General features: G+C 39.5%; 2 protein-coding genes across 2 annotated transcripts in view; one reads left to right on the top strand and one right to left on the bottom strand.

Moving 5' to 3' along the window:
- LOC106085234 (inner centromere protein A) overlaps nucleotides 1-16,343 on the bottom strand; it is a 111,265-nt gene extending 94,922 nt beyond the window's left edge. The window contains exon 1 of the mRNA XM_013249364.2: nucleotides 16,329-16,343. The gene's annotated coding sequence lies outside the window, so the exon portion shown is untranslated. The remainder of the gene's footprint in view (nucleotides 1-16,328) is intronic.
- On the top strand, nucleotides 1,999-16,876 carry LOC106085237 (odorant receptor Or2-like). Its single transcript, XM_059369819.1, has 7 exons — nucleotides 1,999-2,295; nucleotides 2,351-2,489; nucleotides 2,630-2,900; nucleotides 10,840-10,939; nucleotides 11,013-11,114; nucleotides 15,570-15,677; nucleotides 16,104-16,876. The coding sequence occupies exons 1-7, from the start codon at nucleotides 1,999-2,001 to the stop codon at nucleotides 16,206-16,208; spliced, it is 1,122 nt and encodes a 373-aa protein (XP_059225802.1). The 3' UTR covers nucleotides 16,209-16,876.
- The last annotated feature ends 6,681 nt before the right edge of the window (nucleotides 16,877-23,557 follow it).

Below are 23,557 nucleotides of genomic sequence, written 5' to 3'. Positions count from 1 at the left end.
TTTCGGCGACATCGGACAATAAATTCGCCTTTTATGGACCCAAAACCTTAAATCTTGAGATCGGTCTATGTGGTACCTATATCCAAATCTGGACCGATCTGTGCCGTATTGCAGAAGTATGGCGAGGGGCTTAACTTAACTCACTGTTCCAAATTTCGGCGACATCGGACAATAAATGCGCCTTTTATGGGTCCAAAACCTTAATCGAAAGATCGGTCTATATGGCAGCTATATTCAAATCTGGATCGATCTGAGCCAAATTGAAGAAGGATGTCAAAGGGCCTAACACAATTCACTGTCCCAAATTTCGGTGACATCGGACAATAAATGCGGCTTTTATGGGCCCAAAGCCTTAAAACGGAGGATCGGTCCACATGCCAGCTAGGTCAAATTTAAGAACGATGTCGAAGGGCCTAATACAACGCACTGTTCCAAATTTCAGCAAAATCGGATAATTAATGTGGTTTCTATGGGCCTAAGACCCTAAAACGCTGGATCGGTCTATATGGCAGCTATATCCAAATCTGAACCGATCTAGGCCAAATTTAAGAAGGATGTCGAGTGGCTTAGGACAACTCACTATCCCAAATTTGAGCAAAATCGGATAATAAATGTGGCTTTAATGGGCCTAAGACCCTAAATCGGCGGATCGGTCTATATGGGGGCTATATGAAGATATAGTCCGATATAGCCCATCTTCGAACTAAATCTACTTATGGACAAAAAAAAGAATCTGTGCAAAATTTTAGCCCAATATCTCTATTTTTAATGACTGTATCGTGATTTCAACAGACAGATGGACGGACATGGCTAAATCGTCGTAGATTTTTACGCTGATCAAGAATATATATACTTTATAGGGTCGCAAATAGATATTTCGATATGTTGCAAACGGAGCGACAAAATTAATATACCCCCATCCCTCGGTGGCGGATATAAAAAGTAACCTCAAAAAAGAAAAATTAAGTCAGGAATTCCGTGCTGCTAATAAAATTCCTTATTGTTTTCCATACCACGCCTTTTAGTTGGTTTACGTCTGGTATTGTATCCCCACATAGGTGGCGGTGTCTATTAACCGCGAAAGCAGGGTAATTACATAGGAAATGCTCCAACATCTCGTCATCTGTAGGACATTCGGGGAAGATGATGAGACAATACCACACATAAACCAACTAAGGGGCGTGGTATGGAAAACAATAAGGAATTTTGTAAGCAGCACTGAATCCCTGACTTAAATATTCTTTTTCGAGGTTACTTTTTAGTATTTAGAGCGCACAACAACCCGAATACTGGCTTAGGTGTACGTCCATTGTGGCATGGGGCGGATTAATATCCGCACCCTCTTTTCAACCTAACCTAATCTAAATAAAACCTACTAAAACGAATATAAATCGCCTTTTGTATCTCTGTCACTGATACAAATAAATTTCTGTGACTGAGCCTGGTGAGCTGTACCCCAGCAACCAGAGGTAAACTCGTGGTTACAAAATAAACTCAGAAGCAAATGCTTTTGGTACCCTGTAAAAAATATAATGAGCTGTCAATTAAACAAATATCGTGTAGCTGTCATTTCTAGTTAGACAAATATACCAGTGTGAACTTGGTAACAATTCTCGTCAGCTAACCTGTAGGTTTACCAATAGACAAACTAAATAGTCAGAGATATCTTATGAAAAACGTTTTGCCAACAGCAAAGTGAACTATAAAAGTATTTCTTTTCTTCAATCCAAGATTATTTTTTTTTGTAAATAATTTATTAAGTGAAAGAAAAGTTTTTCGCAATGCTTATAAAATATTCCTAAATGGTTTTCTGTGCTTTTAATGTGCTTTAATGGTTTCTAATTGAAGCAACAGAATGGGCAAAATAGTTTCATAACTAAATTGTTATGCAGAAACTTTCAAGAGCCTGCAACACTTAAAGAGGAAGGCCCATTCAATCCTGACATCAATTGTTATTTGATTGCAATACAAATTACTTCTGTAAAAGAAGTTCACGATATGTACTACTCGCTGCCATTGTTTAGTTTCAATTTAAACCTGTGGAATGTTTTGGGCTTTATTGAGTTTAAGCGAAGAGAGAGAGTTGTGGCCATGATGGCCATTCCCTGTTTAGTTAACATATGCCAGTATATGCACCTCTTAAAGAACTGGCGTGATATGAGTGTCATTGCAATTGGTCTCTTTATGACTGCTATTTTGACCAATTCTTTAGTCCGCATATTTTCGGTTATAAAAAACCAATCGGAGTTTGTGCAGTTCTTTAAGTCCATTGAGGAATGGCACCATGAAATCGAGGCAAGCTAATGAATTGAGAAATGTGAGAAAATGTTTTTGAAACTATTTTGTACAGATGGGAAAGGATACACAGGCCTGGAATATCCTGAAGTATGTTCCTAGAAGAACAAGAATGATATCAATTGTGAGTTTTACTTTGGGTTCTTTTAGTGCTGTTGCTTCAGCATTGATGCCCTTAGTCTTGAAAGAGCGGAGTAAGTACACGTATCCTTCTGAGCAGATCTCGAATAAAGAAACTATTTTATTTATTTTAATTTAATACATAACATCTTTAATACACCCTTTAGAGTCTTTTATTTATTAACTATTAATATGAGTTTGTTTTGTATTTCAGTCCTTCCATATTCTCTTCATATACCCTTGGTGGATACTCTAAAAAGTCCTTTGTATGAAATTTTGTACACATTGCAGGGGCTTGTTTCTATGCCATTCGTAATATTGACTTATGTTCCATTTACGAATCTATTCATATCATGGCTTACCTATGGCATTAGCATGTTGAAGATATTACGTCACAAACTGGAATCGTTATCCTATGATGACGATGATGAGAAAATGTTAAAACAGTTGAAGGATTTAATTAATTTTCATCATAGAATTATCGAGTAAGTAAACCTAGAAGCATGCCGCAGATTGGCAAGAAATTTAAACAAGATATAAGGTTAACAAGTAAACGTAGGGGCATGGGAACATTTCAAAGGCACAAATCTTTTACTGATTTTGGAAAGGGTTTTTCCTCCAGCCATTTAGAACAATGTCAAGTTGTAACATACGAATCCGTAGAAATCTGACATCCAAAACGAATTAAGTTCCGTCCAGTGGCCTTGCCCCCTAAAAATCCCTTAAGCGGACAATGTGTGAAAGGTTATAAGGAAGAGTGTAGTTCAAACATCCAAAACTAAACGGTCGCAATGTATTGGGTTGCCCAAAAAGTAATTGCGGATTTTTCTATAGTGGGCGTTGACAAATTTTTTCACAGCTTGTGACTCTGTAATTGCATTCTTTCTTCTGTCAGTTATCAGCTGTTACTTTTAGCCTACTTTAGAATAAAAGTGTAAAAAAAGTATATTTGATTAAAGTTCATTCTAAGTTTTATTAAAAATGCATTTACTTTCTTTTAAAAAATCCGCAATTACTTTTTGGGCAACCCATACTTAGAAACCCTACGAGTAAGCTTTAAGGTCAATTAGAATCATATGAAATTCAAAGAAATTTGAAATAAAAGTCTGCTATTCAAAAGACATTTGTAAATATATCACTTTTGCAGTATGTTTTTTTTACTAAAAGTTCTTAAAGAGTAGAATATAAACATCTAAAATTTTTAATGATATTACGGAAGAAAATAAGAGTATTCATATTAAAGGTTTAATAAAGTTTGAAAGGATATCTGTTAAATTTAACCATAGTTGATTAGTGTGCAAATTTTTATACAAACCTATGAAAGAAGCAATTATCACCAGAAAGACCAACCGGTCATTTTTACGATTTTTGAATTTTATTCTAAATTTTCTTTTAAGAAAAGATGTTTTTTGTTCGAAAATTTATGCAGCATTGTAGTATATTGGCCTAATCTTAATTTTTTTAATACATTCTTTTATTTTAATTTTTTTGGGGGACATGTAGGTGTTGTACTTAGTTAGAACAAGTAAAAGCGTGCTAAGTTCGGCCGGGTCGAATCTTGTTGAAGTAATGTAAGTTGAAGGGTACAATTTTATTCTATATACCAAACTTCTGTCAAACCAGCCAAAATTAAAGCTTCTACGAACCTTACAAGAATGATCGAGAGACCGGTTTACATGGGAGCTATATCCGGTTATAGACTGATTTGGACCGTACTTGGCACAATCGGATGGAAATTGCGGCTGTAAGGGCTCGAAAAGTCAAATCGGGTGAACGGTTTATATGGGAGCTATATCTAATTCTGATCCAATGTGGCAATCCCCAACGAATTACATTAAATATCTATGCAAAATTTCAAGTGGCTAGCTTTACGCGTTCGACCGCTATCGTGAATTCGACACACGGACGGACATTGCTAGATCGACTCAGGACGTCGAGACAATCACGAATATATGTATATATGGGGGCTTAGACAAATATTTCGAGGTGTTACAAACGGAATGACCAGATTAGTACACCCCCTTCCTATGGTGGTGGGTATAAAAACGGGTCATTTTGAACCCTTGTACAAAATAGTATCACTGTTACCCAAATTTGATAAAATTACTACTAAACCCCAATTTGCAGAGTAATATGAGAACCCTGTAGTTCGAATTTAATTGCAAATAACTGTATTTTTCGACTAAACAAATCACTAAACTTTTCTTGTGATATAATTGGGAAGCTTTAGTAAGAATACATCTTTTATATGAATACTAACTGAATTCGGCCCTCTCCTCTGCGCATTCAGATACTTGGATATCAGATAATGCCATATTCGTAATCTACTCTAAAATAAATTTCATTTGCATCCATGGTTGGCAAATTTTTCCATTTGGAGGGGTTTTGGGGTTTAAAGCCCTCCATTATGTGAACCAGGGCTTCGGAGTCGAGAATTTTTGCCCGAAGTCTGAGTCGAGAAAATTATCTAAACTCCGGCTTCGACAAAGTAGTAGAAAATGTTTCAACAAAAAAAAATAAATTCTAAAGTTTCTTTGAATAAAAAAAAATAATGTTGTTATTTTTATAGGAGACTATCGTATTCACTTTTGCTGTTTTTAAATTCAAGCTCAACATATTTTTGTTATACCCTCCACCATTGGTGGGTTTACTAATTTCGTCATTCGGTTTGTAACACATCGAAATATGCGTCTAATTCTTGATCGTAATGATATTTTAAGTTGATCTAGCCATGGCTGTACGTCCTTACATCCGTCTGTCGAAAGCACGCTAACTTTCGAAGGAGTAAACCTAGATTTTTGAGCATCTAGAGGACGCAATTCTTATGGTATGACTTTCACATATGTTATGACTTTCAACCTCTGTGCCAAGTATAGTCTAGCTGCCATATAAACCGACTTGGATCTTGACTTCTTGTGCCACTGGAAGGCGCAATTCTTATCCGATTTGACAGAAATGTTGCACGAAGTATTTTAATATGACTTCGAAAAAACTTCAATGGTTAAAATCTGTCAATGACCTGATATAGGTGCCATATAAACCGATCTTGGATATTGACTTCTTGAGCCGCTAGAGGGCGCAATTCTCATCTGATTTGGCTGAAATTGTGCATGAAGTGTTGTATAATTTTTCACGAAGTATTTTGTTATGACTTTCAACAACTTCGCTAAATATGGTTTAAATCGATCCATGACCTGATATAGGTGTCATATAAACCGATCTTGGATCTTGACTTCTTGAGCCACTAGAAGTCGCAATTCTTATCTCATTTGGCTGAAATTGTTAATGAAGTGTTGTGTTATGTCTTCCCAAAAACTGTGCTAAGCATGGTTCAATCCTATACATAACCTGATATAGCTGTCATATAAACTGATCTGGGATCATGACTTCTTGAGCCACTAGAGGGCTCAAGTTCTATTTGATTTTGCTGAAATTTTGCACAACGGCTTCTCTCATGACCTTTAACATACGTGGCCAATATGGTCTTAAGCGATCTACATATACCTGATACAGCTCCCATATAAACCGATCTCCGATTATGCTTCTTGCGCCCCTACAAGAGGCAATTCTTATCCGAATGGACTGAAATATTACCCAATGACTTCTACTTTGGTCTTCAACATTCAATTCACTTATGGTCCGAATCGGACAATAAGGTTTGTAGAGAAAATGTTATTCACGTCTTCTGTTTAAAGAAAATTTCAATATTTTTTTTCACAAAAATGACATTGAAATTTAACAAACAAATAAAGTTTTATTAAAAATTTGTTTCAAGATAAATTTATTAAAATATTGTCTAAAAGAAAAATTTTATTAAAATTCTTAGGATTTTGTGCTAAGAAAGACATTTCTTTTAAAATTTTGTCTTTAACACATTTCATTAAAGGTTTGTCTTTAGGAATATTTTTATAAAAGTATTACTTTGAAATATTTTCTTAAAAAAGTCCTTAGAAAAATTTTGTTTAAAAAAATTTATTGAAATTCTGTGCTTGAAAAATTTGCCATAAAAATTTTTATTTGGAAAAAATTTCATTAAAAATTTAGTTTGAAAATATCTCATTAAACTTTTAAACTTAAGAACAAATTTCAAGGAATTTTGCATTGAAATTTTGTTTTCGGAAGAATTTTATTAAAATGTTATCTTAATGTAGAACTAGCCGAACCGGGCCCGCTTCGCTGCGCCTTCTTTAACTCTCTTATATCTTTTGGAGGGTGTTTTGGGGATGGGGCGGCCACCGGCACTTTGCACTGAAAATAGATATCAAATTTGTTTTTATTCCCAACGGAAATGAATTTCAGTAGCCATGTTTCCTGGAGGCCACCGTAGCGCAGAGGTTAGCATGTTCGCCTATTACGCTGAACACCTGGGTTCTAATCCTGGCGAGACCATCAGAAAAATTTTCAGCGGTGGTTTTCCCCTCCTAATGCTGTCAACATTTGTGATGTACTATGCCATGTAAAACTTCTCTCGAAAGGGGTGTCGCTCTGCGGCATGCCGTTCGGACTCGGCTATAAAAAGGAGGCCCCTTATCATTGAGCTTAAAATACTTGAATCGGACTGCACTCATTGATATGTGAGAAGTTTGCCCCTGTTCCTTAGTGGAATGTTCATGGGCAAAATTTGCATTTGTAATGTTTCCTTCCAGACAAACGTACACAATATATGAAAATTTTAAGAAAATCGGTTCAGCCAAGTATCATATAGTCATAATGGGTCTAATGGCGTTTTTGAGGGGTGGCGTGACCCCCTATACTTCGATCTGATTTTGTATGCCAGATTCAAAATCTACTCCCAAATACCATCATTGAAAATGAACGTCCAATATGTCTGTTTGGGGGGGGTTTTAGGGTTGGGGCTTCCCGATGGGTACTTTGACTCAAATTGTAATACATATTCGTATTCTACTCTCCAATAACTTTCATTTGATGGCTATATTGTCCACTACTTATCGGTCCACTTTTGATTTTTGGGTTGTGTTTTTGATAAAAGGGGGAGGGTCCATCCCCCTTTCGATACCGAAAAATTATACAGCCAACCAACACAATATGCGAACATTTCGAGAAAATCGGTTCTGCCGTTTTTCAGTCTATATGGAACAATCAAACCGAGTCCCATATATTCGTGATTGGCTTATGTACTCATTTTGTGCGTTTTTTGGGGGTGGGGTGACCCGCTATACTTCGACATGCATTTGAATGCCAGATTCGTAATCTACTCCCACATACTTTTCATTTGAGACCCATATTGTCCTTGTTGGTCAACTTTTGATTTTGGGTGATGTTTTTTTTTTTTTTTTTTTTTTTTTTTTTTTTTTTTTTGCGTGTACCATAGCGTTTGCCTTCAAAAGACTTCTTTGCTGGAGCTTCTTCATCCATTCTGACAACATGACCTAGCCAACGCAGCCGTTGTATTTTGATGCGTGTAACTATGCTATCGTCGTCATACAGCTCATACAGCTCGTGGTTCATACGTCGCCTATATTCTCCGTTAAAGCAAACTGGTCCATATATTTTACGAAGAATCTTTCTCTCAAATACTCCAAGCACTGCCTCATCTGCTTTCACAAGTACCCATGCTTCAGAACCATATAACAGAACGGGTAGTATCAGTGTCTTGTAAAGTGTAGTCTTCGTCTGTCGAGAGATGGCCTTGTTTCTAAACTTCTTACTTAGTCCAAAGTAGCATCTGTTTGCCAGTATTATTCTTCGCTTTATCTCAAAACCGGTGTCATTCGTTTCGGTTACGGCGGTGCCGAGGTAGATAAAGTAACTGACTATCTCAAAGTTGTGGTTCCCAACTTTCTCCATGTTCTTTATCTGCTCGGTTGTACAAGGTTTTCTGGGAGTGGAGACCATCCATTTTGTCTTATCTCCATTTACTGCCAGACCCATTTTCACTGACTCTCTTTTGATTCTTTTAAAGGTTGCAGTTACTACTTCCGGTGACCGACCTATGATATCGATATCGTCGGCATAGGCAAGTAGCATGTGCTCTCTTGTGATTAGTGTGCCAAATCAATTCACTTCTGCATCTCGTATAATCTTCTCCAGCAGGATATTAAAGAGATCACACGAGAGGCTGTCTCCTTGTCTAAAACCTCGTTTGGTATTCAATGGTTCGGAGAGACTCTTTCCTATTCTTACTGAGGAACGCGTATCAGCAAGTGTCATCCTGCAGAGTCTTATTAATTTTGCAGGGATACCAAACTCAGACATGGCTTGAAATCCTTTTGAACGTAATGGAGAATCGAAGGCGGGTTTGTAGTCAACAAAGAGGTGGTAGGTGTTGATTTGTCCTTCTCGGGTCTTTTCCAGGATTTGGCGCAGTGTGAATATCTGGTCTAGGGTGGATTTACCAGGTCTAAAGCCGCATTGATAGGGCCCAATTTTCTCATTGACTTTAGGGTTTAATCTTTCACACAGTACGCTCGAGAGACTTATTCCTCTGTAGTTGGCACGAACTTATATATGGGAGCTTTATCCAAATCTTAACCAATTTCTTCCAATTTCAATAGACTTCGTCTCTAGGCTACAGTCTGATGGACAAATCGAATCAGAATGTGATGTGATACAAACTAAAATCAATCTGAACCAAATAACCCATTTGCAACGGCCAATGACGTACATCAATAAGAAGTATTGTTAAACAAGTAAAAGCGTGCTAAGTTCGGCCGGGCCGAATCTCATATACCCTCCACCATGGATCGCATTTGTCGAGTTCTTTTCCCGGCATCTCTTCCTAGGCAAAAAAGGATAAAAGAAAAGATTTGCTTTGCTATTAGAGCGATATCAAGATATGGTCCGGTTTGGACCAAAATTAAATTATATGTTGGAGACCTGTGTAAATTGTCAGCCAATTCGAATAAGAATTGCGCCCTTTGGGGGCTGAAGCAGTAAAATAGAGAGATCGATTTATATGGGAGCTGTATTAGGCAATAGACCGATTCAGACCATAATAAACACGTATGTTGATGGCCATGGGAGGATTCGTCGTACAAAATTTTAGGCAAATCGGATAATAATTGCGACCTCTAGAGGCTCAAGAAGTCAAGATCCCAGATCGGTTTATATGGCAGCTATATCAGGTTATAAACCGATATATAACTGAACCATATTTGGTACAGTTGGTGAAAGTCATAATAAAATACGTCGTGCAAAATTTCAGCTAAATCGGATAGGAATTGCGCCCTCTAGAAGCTCAAGAAGTCAAGTCCCCAGATCGGTTTATATGACAGCTATATCAGGTTATGGACCGATTTGAACCATACTTGGCACAGTTGTTGGATATCATAATAAAATACTTCGTGCAAAATTTCATTCAAATCAGATAAGAATTGCGTCCTCTAGTGGCTCAAGAAGTCATGAACCAAGATCGGTTTATATGGCAGCTATATCAGGTTATGGACCGATTTAAACCATACTTGGCACAGTTGTTGCATATCGTAACAAAACTTGTTGTGCAAAATTTCATTCCGATCGGATGAGAATTGCGCCCAAGAAGTCAAGACCCAAGATCGGTTTATATGACAGCTATATCAAAATATGGACCAGTTATTGGAAGTGATACCAAAACACCACGTGCAAAATTTCAGTCAAATCGGATAAAAATTGCGCCATCTAGAGGCTCAAGAAGTCTAGACCCAAGATCGGTTTATATGGCAATACAATCCCAACCGACCTACATTAATAAAAAGTATTCGTGCAAAAGTTAGCGTGTTTTCGACAGACAGACGGACGGACGGACATGGCTAAATCGACTTAAAATGACATGACGATCAAGAATATATATACTTTATGGGGTCTCAGACGCATATTTCGAGGTGTTACAAACAGAATGACGAAATTAGTATACCCCCATCCTATGGTGGAGGGTATAAAAATAGTCATGAAAATCCACTTTTCTTCGCTAAATAGAAATATTAGAAACAATCTTTTTCTGTTATAAAAGTGTATTGACTTAGGGTATAAAAATAATTGTTTCTTTTCAATTTTTGAATGAGTTTTTTAAAAATAATTTTGTTAAAAAAAAAATGAAGTGCTAGGAGTCGACTGCGGAGTCTGAGTCGGAGTTGAGCAAATCTTGCAGCCCTGATAAGGTTCTCGTTTTTACTATCTCAGTTGTTATCTACTCCCGAATACCTTTTATCGCACAATATGCTCATTTGTGGAGTTTTGAGATCGGGCGGCCCCCTAGGTACTTGGTCCCAATTTTTAATATAATATTCGACCTTTCCTCTCAAACACCTTCCCTTTGAGTCCTATATTATTTCTATAGGTTCACTTTTGATTTTTGGAAGCGGTTTGATAGTAAGGGAAGGGCCCGGTCATTTTGACCGGTATGAACTGACTAGGTATACAAGGTATCTTGGTCTTTCTAATATTGAACTAATGGCCTTTTAATGATTATGTTTTTGTATTCTGCAGATATTGTCAAACACTGGAAAACCTAGTATCCTTCACATGCCTTGTTGAACTATTCTTTTTCACACTTATGTTGTGTGTTCTTATGACGAGCTTTCTGCTGGTAAGTACATGACGCTCACCCACCAGTTTCAACTCTTTTTAACCTATTTTAATATTTTGTTATTTTTTGGCAGCTGGACAATCTTATGTCCAGACTTGCTTCATGCATTTATACAATTTGTCTATTGTATGCTCTTTTTTTAGAATATTGGCATGCGAATGAAATTTCATCAGAGGTAAGATGTCCTTCAAGTTATTAGTAATAACACTGTGGAACAATTTAAGAAGACGAATTTCTCCATATTTTGAGATATACCCGAAATGGATGGACCAATTTATTGGAATTTTGTTTGTACCTTAACAGTAATACAAAAACTCAAACCAGATATTCCAATTTGAGGTCAAGTAACTAGAGAAGACTCTTTGTCGTCAATCGAGTTTATATAAAAAGAGCCATAAAAAAGTATGCCCTTTACTGACCTGAAATCATTACCCTAACTTGGAGATCCCCCAGTTTTGGTGTTATAGTCTGTAATCTTTGATATAGCCAATAATTCAAACTAAACTAAATTGATCCAAATTTTTTTTGGAATACTCACCATCATACGTACTAATCTCAACAATACACTTATCAAATTGAACCGAGAACCATTACCTTAATTCTAGCGAACTTTGTCAGATAAACGTTGATATTCATAACTTATTTAAATTTCTATCCAGTAGAATCTCAATCTCAAATTATTTTGAGCCTTAAAAGTATTTGCTATACCCTATGTACTCTCCTCGCAATTGGTGGCACTGACACAAAATGTGTTCGACCATAACCTCAGAAAAGGCACTATTACACGGCATGTAGAAGTTTTATGACATGTCACTTCTTGTATTTATATGTAATTGAAAACGTTTGTCAAAATTGTCAATTTACATACGATTCATAGTTTTTGCTATCACACTTGTACATTATTTTCGTATGACATAACCTAAAATTTTTGAGCATAAGCTGATTTTTTATGCATAATAATTGTTGAAGTTGTGAGAAAGCTGGTTAAATCATAAATTTGTAAAAACAATTTAATTTAAGGTTGCTTTCGTTCGACTAACAACAAAAACAGTTGATTTCTTTATGTTTTTGTCAGAAGGAATAGAGCTCGCTCTAATCGAAAATTACATGTGCTATTTCGAAAAGTGATTTTCCTATGTTAGTTTCGTTTGTATTACACGAAACTATTAAACACTACACTGGTACAATCACAACAACCTTCTCCAACTTCTCCTCTTCATCACATATCCAGCAAAAGTCTACCTCTCTCCAGATATCGTTGGGAACTGTCGGAACAACAATTCCTAACGCTCCTACAAATATTGTGCATCGTCAGAAAAGTAAACTCAAGCACAAAAGAAATCAAATGAGGAAAGGCAAAAGTTGTGCGGAGCAGACTATAAAATATCCCACACCACCCTGCCCAGATAAAAATAATTTTGAAAAACAACAACTTAGGTCGAAAAAATAACTACGAAAGTTGTTTATTTTCCTGCAACATTTTATTTTGAATCTCAACGACCCAAAGTACCAATTTGTCGTTGAAAGGCGCTCTTTGCAAGCCAACATATAACAACAACAATAATATATCCATAGGCAAGGCAAAACACCATCTAACCCGCCAACGCACGTGCTTTACTTCAGGTGGTGGTGCTTTTGATTTCTTTGTTCGGCTCGCGAACTCGTTCGTTTTACTGCCGCTTTTGGGTTTTCCTCTGTCACTCGCAACTATTACCCTTAAAAACAAATTTTAATCATTTTGGTATTGAACTCATGATCTCATGTTTGGAAGTCTTGCACGTATCTTCTAGCCTACCGACATCATCTTCTTTATGATGAAATAAATCAATAGGTTGTTGTTGTTGTTGTTGTAGCAGGGGTGCGTCCACAATGATCTGGGTCTGCGTCCACTCCAATTGATGAGTGGGTCTGGCCGGGCAGTTAAACAGGTGACGTGTATCGTGCGGTCCCTGGTTCCAATCGGGACATACATATTGGCATCAATCCTAGCTCTGTAGGAATTGAGGCGGCTGCATCTGCCGGAACGTAATTGAGCCAGAACTACTCTGGTTTGCCGGGGGAGGTCGATTTCATCAGGTGCATTGGGTGGCGGTCGTTCTCCAAGGACTACAATCACCCGGTAGCCAATTACCGTGTCTGCATGCATGTTGTTTAGACCTGCTTGATATGCCGCTTGATCTAGAGGTTCTCTCTTGTAGCGCTGAACCTCACGCCCTATATCATGTAGATCTACCTTAAGTCTTCTGGGCGGTGGATATCTATCCACAAGATGATGATTTAGATGGTCTCTGCGATAACAGCCCAAAAGGTTTTGCTTAGACAGCATGTAGTTATGTCTTCGCACTGGTAGGGTCTTTGTCTCCTGATGGAGGTGGTCCACAAGAGAACTGAGCAGACAGCACGTCGCAGTTCGGAAGGCGGCATTCTGGCAGATCTGACGAGACGTGCAGACGACCGGCAGACCGGCCAATTGCTTTGTGCCTTTGTCAACAAGGTTTCTTTTTCTGCACCCCAATAACTGCTAGCAAGTGACTTGAGGACTTTGTTTCTACTTTTGACTTTATAGCAAATTGCTGTGGCATGTGGGGAGAATGTGCAAGAGCTGTCAAATGTTACTCCAAGTATTTTAGGACACTTGATGGTCGGAATCATTTCTCCATCGACCATCACAGTCAGCTCAGTATTTACCTCAAGCGTATTCGTAGTGTACAATGTGGTTGAAGATTTGGTGGCAGATTTCTTGCAGCGAAATATGAGGCAAGTTCGTTGAGGTAGACGTTCAACCTATCTTAGATGTCAACAATGGGTGGGGCCTGTTGCCATGGTCGTACAATTGTCCGCATATGATACGATATCTGTGCCGTCTGGAGAAGGTGGAATGGAGGCTAGGTAGAGGTGTTGTTCCCGCGTTGGGGAAGTCCCTCTTTCACTCTGCGGTGCTTCGACTTCTTCTTAAATTCCACAAATGACTGGCGACCACACAGATAATTCGCGACCCATCGTTTCAGGCCTGGCTGGAGGAACGTGTTGGCGATGTCCTCAAATAGTTTGGCAAGGCCTTCGATAGGTCCAGTGCCACGAGAACTGTCCTATCACATGGCCTGGACTGATTGAAGCCACGGAAAATGTGTACTGTGTTGGCATGCAAAGCAGTTGTTGTGCTATGCAGTATGCAGGAATACATGTTGATGCTCGGCGAATGGCATTTCTCCTACAAGGCTCGGGAGGAGTAATGCCTCAAACGACTTTGCTACTGGTGAGAGAAGGGAGATCGGTCTGAATGATCCCCTCAAACTCGGGTCCTTTCCAGGCTTCAGTAGCGGGATCACTCTGTCCATTTTCCAGACATCTGAAACTATAAGACAGGTTGAGCAGGTTCAGCATCAGTGTAGACATTCCGTCTGGCCCCAACGCCTTGGATGATTTGGCTCTACGGATGACATTCGCAACTTCGTCCACGGTAAATTGTGATGGCTGTCCATCGGCTCGGAAACCACGAATACGGCGAATGGCTCTCCTCCTTGTCCTGTTACTCTTGGGATGTACATTAAATTGACGGTTGATCAAGCTGGCGCATCTCTTCACATTAGTCGCGGTTACGTCGCCCAAAGTGACTGAGGTCCTGTCATTCCGTCTACCGGGGTTCGAGAGTTACTTTACAGTATACCACAGCTTGCCTAAACCTGTGCCTTAGTTACATTGCTCCAAGTGTTCCAGCTACATATTTCACCTATGTCTATCGCTGATTCTGGGGTTAGTATGGTCCGTACAACGAATCATGCTCGTCTGCGAGTACCACTGCTTGCGCCGGGATATTGGACCGCACTTGGCGTATTCGACAGGCTGGTATAAAGGGAGCGACTGCTGTGTTAATTATGTCTCAGAATTTCCTCCCGGCAACTAACACATTCGAGGGGAGTGTTAGTTCAATGAAGCGGCGATTGGTGTACTCTCTCAGTCCAATCGGAGTTCTTCTGATTGATAAACGTCTGGCGCTTAGAGGTTATGATGTCGGGTGGTTGGTTGAGGGTGCGAATTATAGGGAGGTGGTCTGATCCCAAAGAAATTACGGCTTGCCAGGATACATCACTCAGGAGATCAGGGGATGCAATGGAAATGGGGGCAATCATATAGTCCGACGACGAGGACGCAGAAGGCATGTGACCCACTGTTGTCTATGTTCGCACAGCACCTTGCAATATATTCAGTGTGACTATACTCCCGTAGTGATGTAAGACCAGAGCAAAATCGAAAATGTACCCACTCCATGCACCGGTTACACCTCACCGACACAAACCGGAGATGGAGGCAGTTCTGACAAACCGAACAGAACCAGGGTCCGGTGTTCTTTTCAATCCAGGCTCGAACCAGAAGCGTGCGGAGAAGGCACTCCGGGATGTGCCTCTCCCATGACGAAAAAAGGAACGAACACTATCACTGAGGCGGCAACCCTTGCCGATGGAGGATTCCATCGGGTCAATCCGGTGCGTACAACTGGCTGCCATGCGATTGAGCTCTTGTGGATTTTAAGTTGTGCTTATTGTCCCCTCATATTGCAGTACCTTGTAAAAGTTTTTGAATTAAATAGCTGTACGCCCATGTTTACAATAATGCTTGTCTACAATTGCAGAGTTTGAAAATTGCTGATGCAGCCTACAATATAAATTGGAACAAATCGAGCACGGAAGTTCGGAAGTGTATACAAATCTTGATTTTACGCAGTCAAACACCTTTAAAGGTAATTAAAAGTGAGGTTTTACATTCGATTAAAAATTGTGTTGGTTAGAAGGAAACTGTATTAAATGCACTGTATTAAACGAATAAGCGAAGTCAGTAGGGGGAGTAAAAGTGGGTTGATCTGCCATATAAATGTGGTTTCCGAATAAACTAGTTGAATATCTAGAGTTGGAATTGTTTTTAGATTTAGTTGAATTTTACTGGTAAAATGATGTCTTCCAACATTCATTCAACATTAAACTAAAAGATCCAAATGGAACTATCAGTCCCCTGACTGAAGTAAACCATACTAGAAAAGCGAACCCAATGTAATTAACTGAATAAAAACATAATATAGAAGCATTATTTTCCGACCATAGCTTTATCTTCTGATGACATTTTTCCCTGAATACCCATTAATATTTATTTATATTAAAATCTTTTTCAGATTCGCGCTGGAGGTATTTTTCCTATGACTCTGGAAGCTTTCCAGTCACTGTTGAATGCAACATATACCTATTTTACTATGCTTAGGGGTATGATGGCTAAATAATGCGCCTTCTTAAACATTAAACAAAACTCTGCATAGAATCACCTGCTACACAAGCTAAAAAGAATTTTTCATTCATTAAAATAGCACAAGGCACTTTAGAAGGTAGTATTCCAAACTCACCCGCTAAACACATGAGCATTGCTCATCTGCCGCCTCCACATGTTTGCCAAGTGGTGGCATCTCCGTGTTAGAAAACTTTGAAGTGATTGACGCAGCATTGCCGTATGACACACGTAAGATCTGCAAAAAAGGAAATGTATTTGGCAAGTAGTAAACCGATCCATATAAGTAGTGTTTACGCAAAAACAATGGCGTATGAATGATGTTGGATTGCTTATTCTGTTTTATGAATGAAAACTCGAGAAGATATTTTTTGCGCCAAATCGAAAAGACGACAAACAAAGATGTTATAAAGTGTTAATCACTCTGCGGTTACATCTTCTTATCTGACACGAGCAGAAGAGGAGAGAAAATTATTATCGCCCAGACATGGAGCTCGTGCAGCATGCATATGTTATAAATTTAATCTTTTAAATAACAAAAATTGTTTTAAAATTAACCACAATAAAGTCAAAGACCATGGCACAATGACTGACTAAGAACGCAAACAGAAGAAGACAAAAATACAAATAACAATCGACCATACGAGTATAAGTTACAATGTTAAATTTAGTCTTTGTGGTATCTTAATCCCATATTTTGGCTTTAATGACTGTGAATGGTGTTTGCTATTGGCCTTACTAGATGTAGAGTGCTATGCAAAAGAGAGATGTCTGCGTTTTACATAGCCATAGGATGGGAAAGTACTTATCTTGACACTCCGTTTGCAACACAATGAAATATCCATATGCAGCCCTTTAAAGTAAGTTAGGCTGGGTTGAATTAAAATTAATCCGCCCTATGCCATTATGGACATACACCCATGCCAGTAATCGGCTTGTTGCGCCCTCTTAATACACCATGTAAGAGCGTACTAAGTTCGGCCGGGCCGAATCTTATATACCATCTACCATGGTCGCATCTGTCGAGTTCTTTGCGCAGTATCTGTTTTTAGACAAACAAAGTATTATGAATAAGGACGGATGAGCAGCTATATCAAGTTATAGTCCGATTCGGGGCTCAAGAAGCGAAATCGGGAGATCGGTTTATATGGGAGCTGTATCAAGCTATAGATCGATTCTGACCATATTGCATACGTATGTTAAAGGCCATGGGAGGAGCCGTTGTACAAAATTTGTGCCAAATCGGATGAGAATTACGCTCTCTAGAGGCTCAAGAAGTCAAAACCCCAGATTGGGTTATATGGCAGCTATATCAGGTAATGGACCGATTAGGACCATATTTCGCACAGTTGTTGACAGTGATATCAAAACACTATGTGCAAAATTTCAGTCTAATCGGACGAGAATTGCGCCCTCTAGAGGCTTAAGAATTCAAGACCCAAGATCGGATTATATGGCTGCTATATAAGGTTATGAACCGATTAGGACTATACTTATCACATTTGTTGGAAGTGATATCAAAGCACTATGTGCGAAATTTCAGTCAAATCGGACGAGAATTGCGTCCTTTAGAGGCTCAAGAAGCCAAGTCCCAAGATCGGTTTGTATGGCAGCTATATCAAAACATGGGCCGATTTGGCTCATTTACAATCCGACCTACACTAATAAGAAGTATTTGTGCAAAATTTCAAGCGGCTAGCTTAACTCCTTCAAAAGTTAGCGTGCTTTCGAAAGATAGACGGACGGACAGACGGACATGGCTAGTTCGATTTATGGGGTCTTAGAAGGATATTTCGAGGTATTACAAACAGAATGACGAAATTAGTATACCCCCATCCTATGGTGGAGGGAATAAAAAAAGTAACCATGGAAATGGATTCTAAGTCCGGAATTCCGTGCTGATAACAAAACCTATGACTAATTGTTCTCCATACCACGCCCCTAAGTCGGTTTATGTCTGGTATTGTGTTCCAACTTAAGTATCAGTGTCTGATACCAGCGCAACCGGGCTTTCACCCAGGAAATACTGCAACATCCCATCATCTTTGCCAATTGCACTACACATGCAATCACCTATTCCACATAAATGAACTCGTAGTCATACGAGTAGTCAATCGGACCGCCATCATACCGAAAACTATATTGATCTCCTTACTACTTCCTTTCGGTAATGGCCTTGTCTTCTCACAATCCGCATCTCCCCAAAGGATTTTCGTCGTTATACCGGTAGTTTCGCTGTCTCACAGTGTTACATGCGGGTTCTATGCCCACGCCTCGGACTGCCTTGCCCTAAAAGGCTTCGGACTAACCAAATTGACCTTCAACACCCAATCGCGTCTGTTCTTTCATTCTTCTTTATGCCGCTATAGTCCGGCACCCAAAAATTGCGAATCGCGTCATCCTCAGAGGCGTTAATCTCCTTCTTATACTCCAAGACTCTTCGTGACCTTACAGTGCTGGTTGTTATTGCACTGATAGCATGTTTACTGTTCGTATAGATGTTCACACTTGACGTCCCCGTTACTCCGCCCGCAGGACCGTATTATGATCTGGCAGTCAGAAACAGAACTCAGCTTTTGGGTTTTGTAGACCCCCAAAACAATCTGTCTTCTAGTTTTGAACCATCCGTGAAGCATGAACTTCCAGATGGATTGAGTGCCCCGCACGCGATCTCAAGTGTTGTCTCAGTTATGCGATCGGAAACCACTTCCATTCTTTCCAGGTTTCCTTTAGTCATCTCGACTATACAGCGAATGTGTGACCTGCTCCTATCCTGAATCCGTTCTCCCATTGCCTTAAATCTCATAGAAGCTTTGGCTGCCTTAAACTTTCCGCTAGAAGAAAAGAAAGCGCAGCATGTGAAGTTTGTTCAAAGCTATAAGGCAGCGTGGAACACACAATTTTTAAGTGCGAACATTGGGAAAGCATTAGGGATAGTGATAACGCACTTACCCTAACTGAGATCGGTATACAAGACGTGATGGATAATCTCATCCATGGAATCATGGATGGAATCATGTGAGAAATGAACCAGGTCCGCAGCCTACATCCACGATGCAATAGCATAAAACGGCTTACCAGCGAGATCGAATCCCCAATCAATATACATAATATATAGAGGACGGGGCAGTAGACTTATAACTAATTCTGAATAAGGCAAGTCAAGAACACCACCACGAAGTAATGCGAGAGCAGTTCCGGCGTAGGCGACTACTGGACCACTTCTAGTGTGCTACCATTACCTTCTTTAAACAAGTAAAGAGGCATTAAGTTCGGCCGGGCCGAACTTTGGATACCCACCACCTCGGGTATATATGTAAACCACCTTTCATCAAAATCCGGTGAAAATTGCATACCTTATGTCCCATAGCAGTTATATCGAAATATGATCCGATTTGGACCAAATACTAATAAGTACAAGTCATTGTTCAATTTTGTATAACAAAATAAACCGATCTGATCTAAAAACAAGTAAAAGCGTGCTAAGTTCGGCCGGGCCGAATCTTATATACCCTCCACCATGGATCGCATTTGTCGAGTTCTTTTCCCGGCATCTCTTCTTAGGCAAAACAGGATATAAGAAAAGATTTGCTCTGCTATTAGAGCGATATCAAGATATGGTCCGGTTTGGACCACAATTAAATTATATGTTGGAGACCTATGTAAAATGTCAGCCAATTCGAATAAGAATTGCGCTCTTTGTGAGCTCAAAAAGTAAAATAGAGAGATCGATTTCTATGGGAGCTGCATCGGGCTATAAACCGATTCAGACCATAATAAACACGTATGTTAATGGTTATGAAAGAATCCGTCGTACAAAATTTAAGGCAAATCGGATAATAATTGCGACCTCTAGAGGCTCAAGAAGTCAAGATCCCAGATCGGTTTATATGGCAGCTATATCAGGTTACGAACCGACTTGTACTTTATTTGACATAGTTGTTGAAAGTAACAATAAAAAACGTCTTGCTAAATTTCAGCCAAATCGGATAGGAACTGCGCCCTCAAGAAGCTCAAGAAGTCAAATCCCCAGATCTGTTTATATGACAGCTATATCAGGTTATGAACCGATTTGAACCATATTTGGCACAGTTGTTGGATATCATAACAAAATACTACGTGCCAAAATTCATTCAAATCGGATAAGAATTGTGCCCTCTAGAGGCTCAAGAAGTCAAGACCCAAGATCGGTTTATATGGCAGCTATATCAGGTTATGGACCGATTTAAACCATGCTTGGCATAGTTGTTGGGTATAATAACAAAACACGTCGTGCGAAATTCCATTCCATTCGGATAAGAATTGCGCCCTCTAGAGGCTCAAGAAGTCAAGACCCAAGATCGGTTTATATGGCAGCTATATCAGGTTATGGACCGATTTGAACCATACTTGGCACAGTTGTTGGATATCATAACAAAACACGTCGTGCGAAATTCCATTCCATTCGGATAAGAAATGCGCCCTCTAGAGGCTCAAGAAGTCAAGACCCAAGATAAATTTGTATGGCAGCTATATCAGGTTATGGACCGATTTGAACCATACTTGGCACAGTTGTTGGATATCATAACAAAACACGTAGTGCAAAATTTCATTTCAATCGGATAAGAATTGCGCACTATAGAGGCTCAAGAAGTCAAGACCCAAGATCGGTTTATATGGCAGCTATATCAAAATATGGACCGATATGGCCCATTTACAATACCAACCGACCTACACTAATAAGAAGTATTTGTGCAAAATTTCAAGCGGCTAGCTTAACTCCTTCAAAAGTTAGCGTGCTTTCGAAAGATAGACGGACGGACAGACGGACATGGCTAGTTCGATTTATGGGGTCTTAGAAGGATATTTCGAGGTATTACAAACAGAATGACGAAATTAGTATACCCCCATCCTATGGTGGAGGGAATAAAAAAAGTAACCATGGAAATGGATTCTAAGTCCGGAATTCCGTGCTGATAACAAAACCTATGACTAATTGTTCTCCATACCACGCCCCTAAGTCGGTTTATGTCTGGTATTGTGTTCCAACTTAAGTATCAGTGTCTGATACCAGCGCAACCGGGCTTTCACCCAGGAAATACTGCAACATCCCATCATCTTTGCCAATTGCACTACACATGCAATCACCTATTCCACATAAATGAACTCGTAGTCATACGAGTAGTCAATCGGACCGCCATCATACCGAAAACTATATTGATCTCCTTACTACTTCCTTTCGGTAATGGCCTTGTCTTCTCACAATCCGCATCTCCCCAAAGGATTTTCGTCGTTATACCGGTAGTTTCGCTGTCTCACAGTGTTACATGCGGGTTCTATGCCCACGCCTCGGACTGCCTTGCCCTAAAAGGCTTCGGACTAACCAAATTGACCTTCAACACCCAATCGCGTCTGTTCTTTCATTCTTCTTTATGCCGCTATAGTCCGGCACCCAAAAATTGCGAATCGCGTCATCCTCAGAGGCGTTAATCTCCTTCTTATACTCCAAGACTCTTCGTGACCTTACAGTGCTGGTTGTTATTGCACTGATAGCATGTTTACTGTTCGTATAGATGTTCACACTTGACGTCCCCGTTACTCCGCCCGCAGGACCGTATTATGATCTGGCAGTCAGAAACAGAACTCAGCTTTTGGGTTTTGTAGACCCCCAAAACAATCTGTCTTCTAGTTTTGAACCATCCGTGAAGCATGAACTTCCAGATGGATTGAGTGCCCCGCACGCGATCTCAAGTGTTGTCTCAGTTATGCGATCGGAAACCACTTCCATTCTTTCCAGGTTTCCTTTAGTCATCTCGACTATACAGCGAATGTGTGACCTGCTCCTATCCTGAATCCGTTCTCCCATTGCCTTAAATCTCATAGAAGCTTTGGCTGCCTTAAACTTTCCGCTAGAAGAAAAGAAAGCGCAGCATGTGAAGTTTGTTCAAAGCTATAAGGCAGCGTGGAACACACAATTTTTAAGTGCGAACATTGGGAAAGCATTAGGGATAGTGATAACGCACTTACCCTAACTGAGATCGGTATACAAGACGTGATGGATAATCTCATCCATGGAATCATGGATGGAATCATGTGAGAAATGAACCAGGTCCGCAGCCTACATCCACGATGCAATAGCATAAAACGGCTTACCAGCGAGATCGAATCCCCAATCAATATACATAATATATAGAGGACGGGGCAGTAGACTTATAACTAATTCTGAATAAGGCAAGTCAAGAACACCACCACGAAGTAATGCGAGAGCAGTTCCGGCGTAGGCGACTACTGGACCACTTCTAGTGTGCTACCATTACCTTCTTTAAACAAGTAAAGAGGCATTAAGTTCGGCCGGGCCGAACTTTGGATACCCACCACCTCGGGTATATATGTAAACCACCTTTCATCAAAATCCGGTGAAAATTGCATACCTTATGTCCCATAGCAGTTATATCGAAATATGATCCGATTTGGACCAAATACTAATAAGTACAAGTCATTGTTCAATTTTGTATAACAAAATAAACCGATCTGATCTAAAAACAAGTAAAAGCGTGCTAAGTTCGGCCGGGCCGAATCTTATATACCCTCCACCATGGATCGCATTTGTCGAGTTCTTTTCCCGGCATCTCTTCTTAGGCAAAACAGGATATAAGAAAAGATTTGCTCTGCTATTAGAGCGATATCAAGATATGGTCCGGTTTGGACCACAATTAAATTATATGTTGGAGACCTATGTAAAATGTCAGCCAATTCGAATAAGAATTGCGCTCTTTGTGAGCTCAAAAAGTAAAATAGAGAGATCGATTTCTATGGGAGCTGCATCGGGCTATAAACCGATTCAGACCATAATAAACACGTATGTTAATGGTTATGAAAGAATCCGTCGTACAAAATTTAAGGCAAATCGGATAATAATTGCGACCTCTAGAGGCTCAAGAAGTCAAGATCCCAGATCGGTTTATATGGCAGCTATATCAGGTTACGAACCGACTTGTACTTTATTTGACATAGTTGTTGAAAGTAACAATAAAAAACGTCTTGCTAAATTTCAGCCAAATCGGATAGGAACTGCGCCCTCAAGAAGCTCAAGAAGTCAAATCCCCAGATCTGTTTATATGACAGCTATATCAGGTTATGAACCGATTTGAACCATATTTGGCACAGTTGTTGGATATCATAACAAAATACTACGTGCCAAAATTCATTCAAATCGGATAAGAATTGTGCCCTCTAGAGGCTCAAGAAGTCAAGACCCAAGATCGGTTTATATGGCAGCTATATCAGGTTATGGACCGATTTAAACCATGCTTGGCATAGTTGTTGGGTATAATAACAAAACACGTCGTGCGAAATTCCATTCCATTC

The sequence above is a fragment of the Stomoxys calcitrans genome, chromosome 5 (assembly GCF_963082655.1).
Source record: "Stomoxys calcitrans chromosome 5, idStoCalc2.1, whole genome shotgun sequence".
NCBI lineage: Eukaryota > Metazoa > Arthropoda > Insecta > Diptera > Muscidae > Stomoxys > Stomoxys calcitrans.
The sequence above is the reverse complement of the archived record's forward strand: the minus strand, read 5'-3'. Positions and strand labels throughout refer to the sequence as shown.

Excerpts from the sequence above, each read along its gene's own strand:
- LOC106085237 (XM_059369819.1), top strand. The coding sequence starts at position 1,999 with ATGTACTACTCGCTGCCATTGTTTAGTTTCAATTTAAACCTGTGGAAT. Across the intron at positions 2,490-2,629 it reads CTTAGTCTTGAAAGAGCGGA|TCCTTCCATATTCTCTTCAT; the intron begins GTAAGTACACGT and ends TTTGTATTTCAG. Across the intron at positions 2,901-10,839 it reads TTTCATCATAGAATTATCGA|ATATTGTCAAACACTGGAAA; the intron begins GTAAGTAAACCT and ends TGTATTCTGCAG.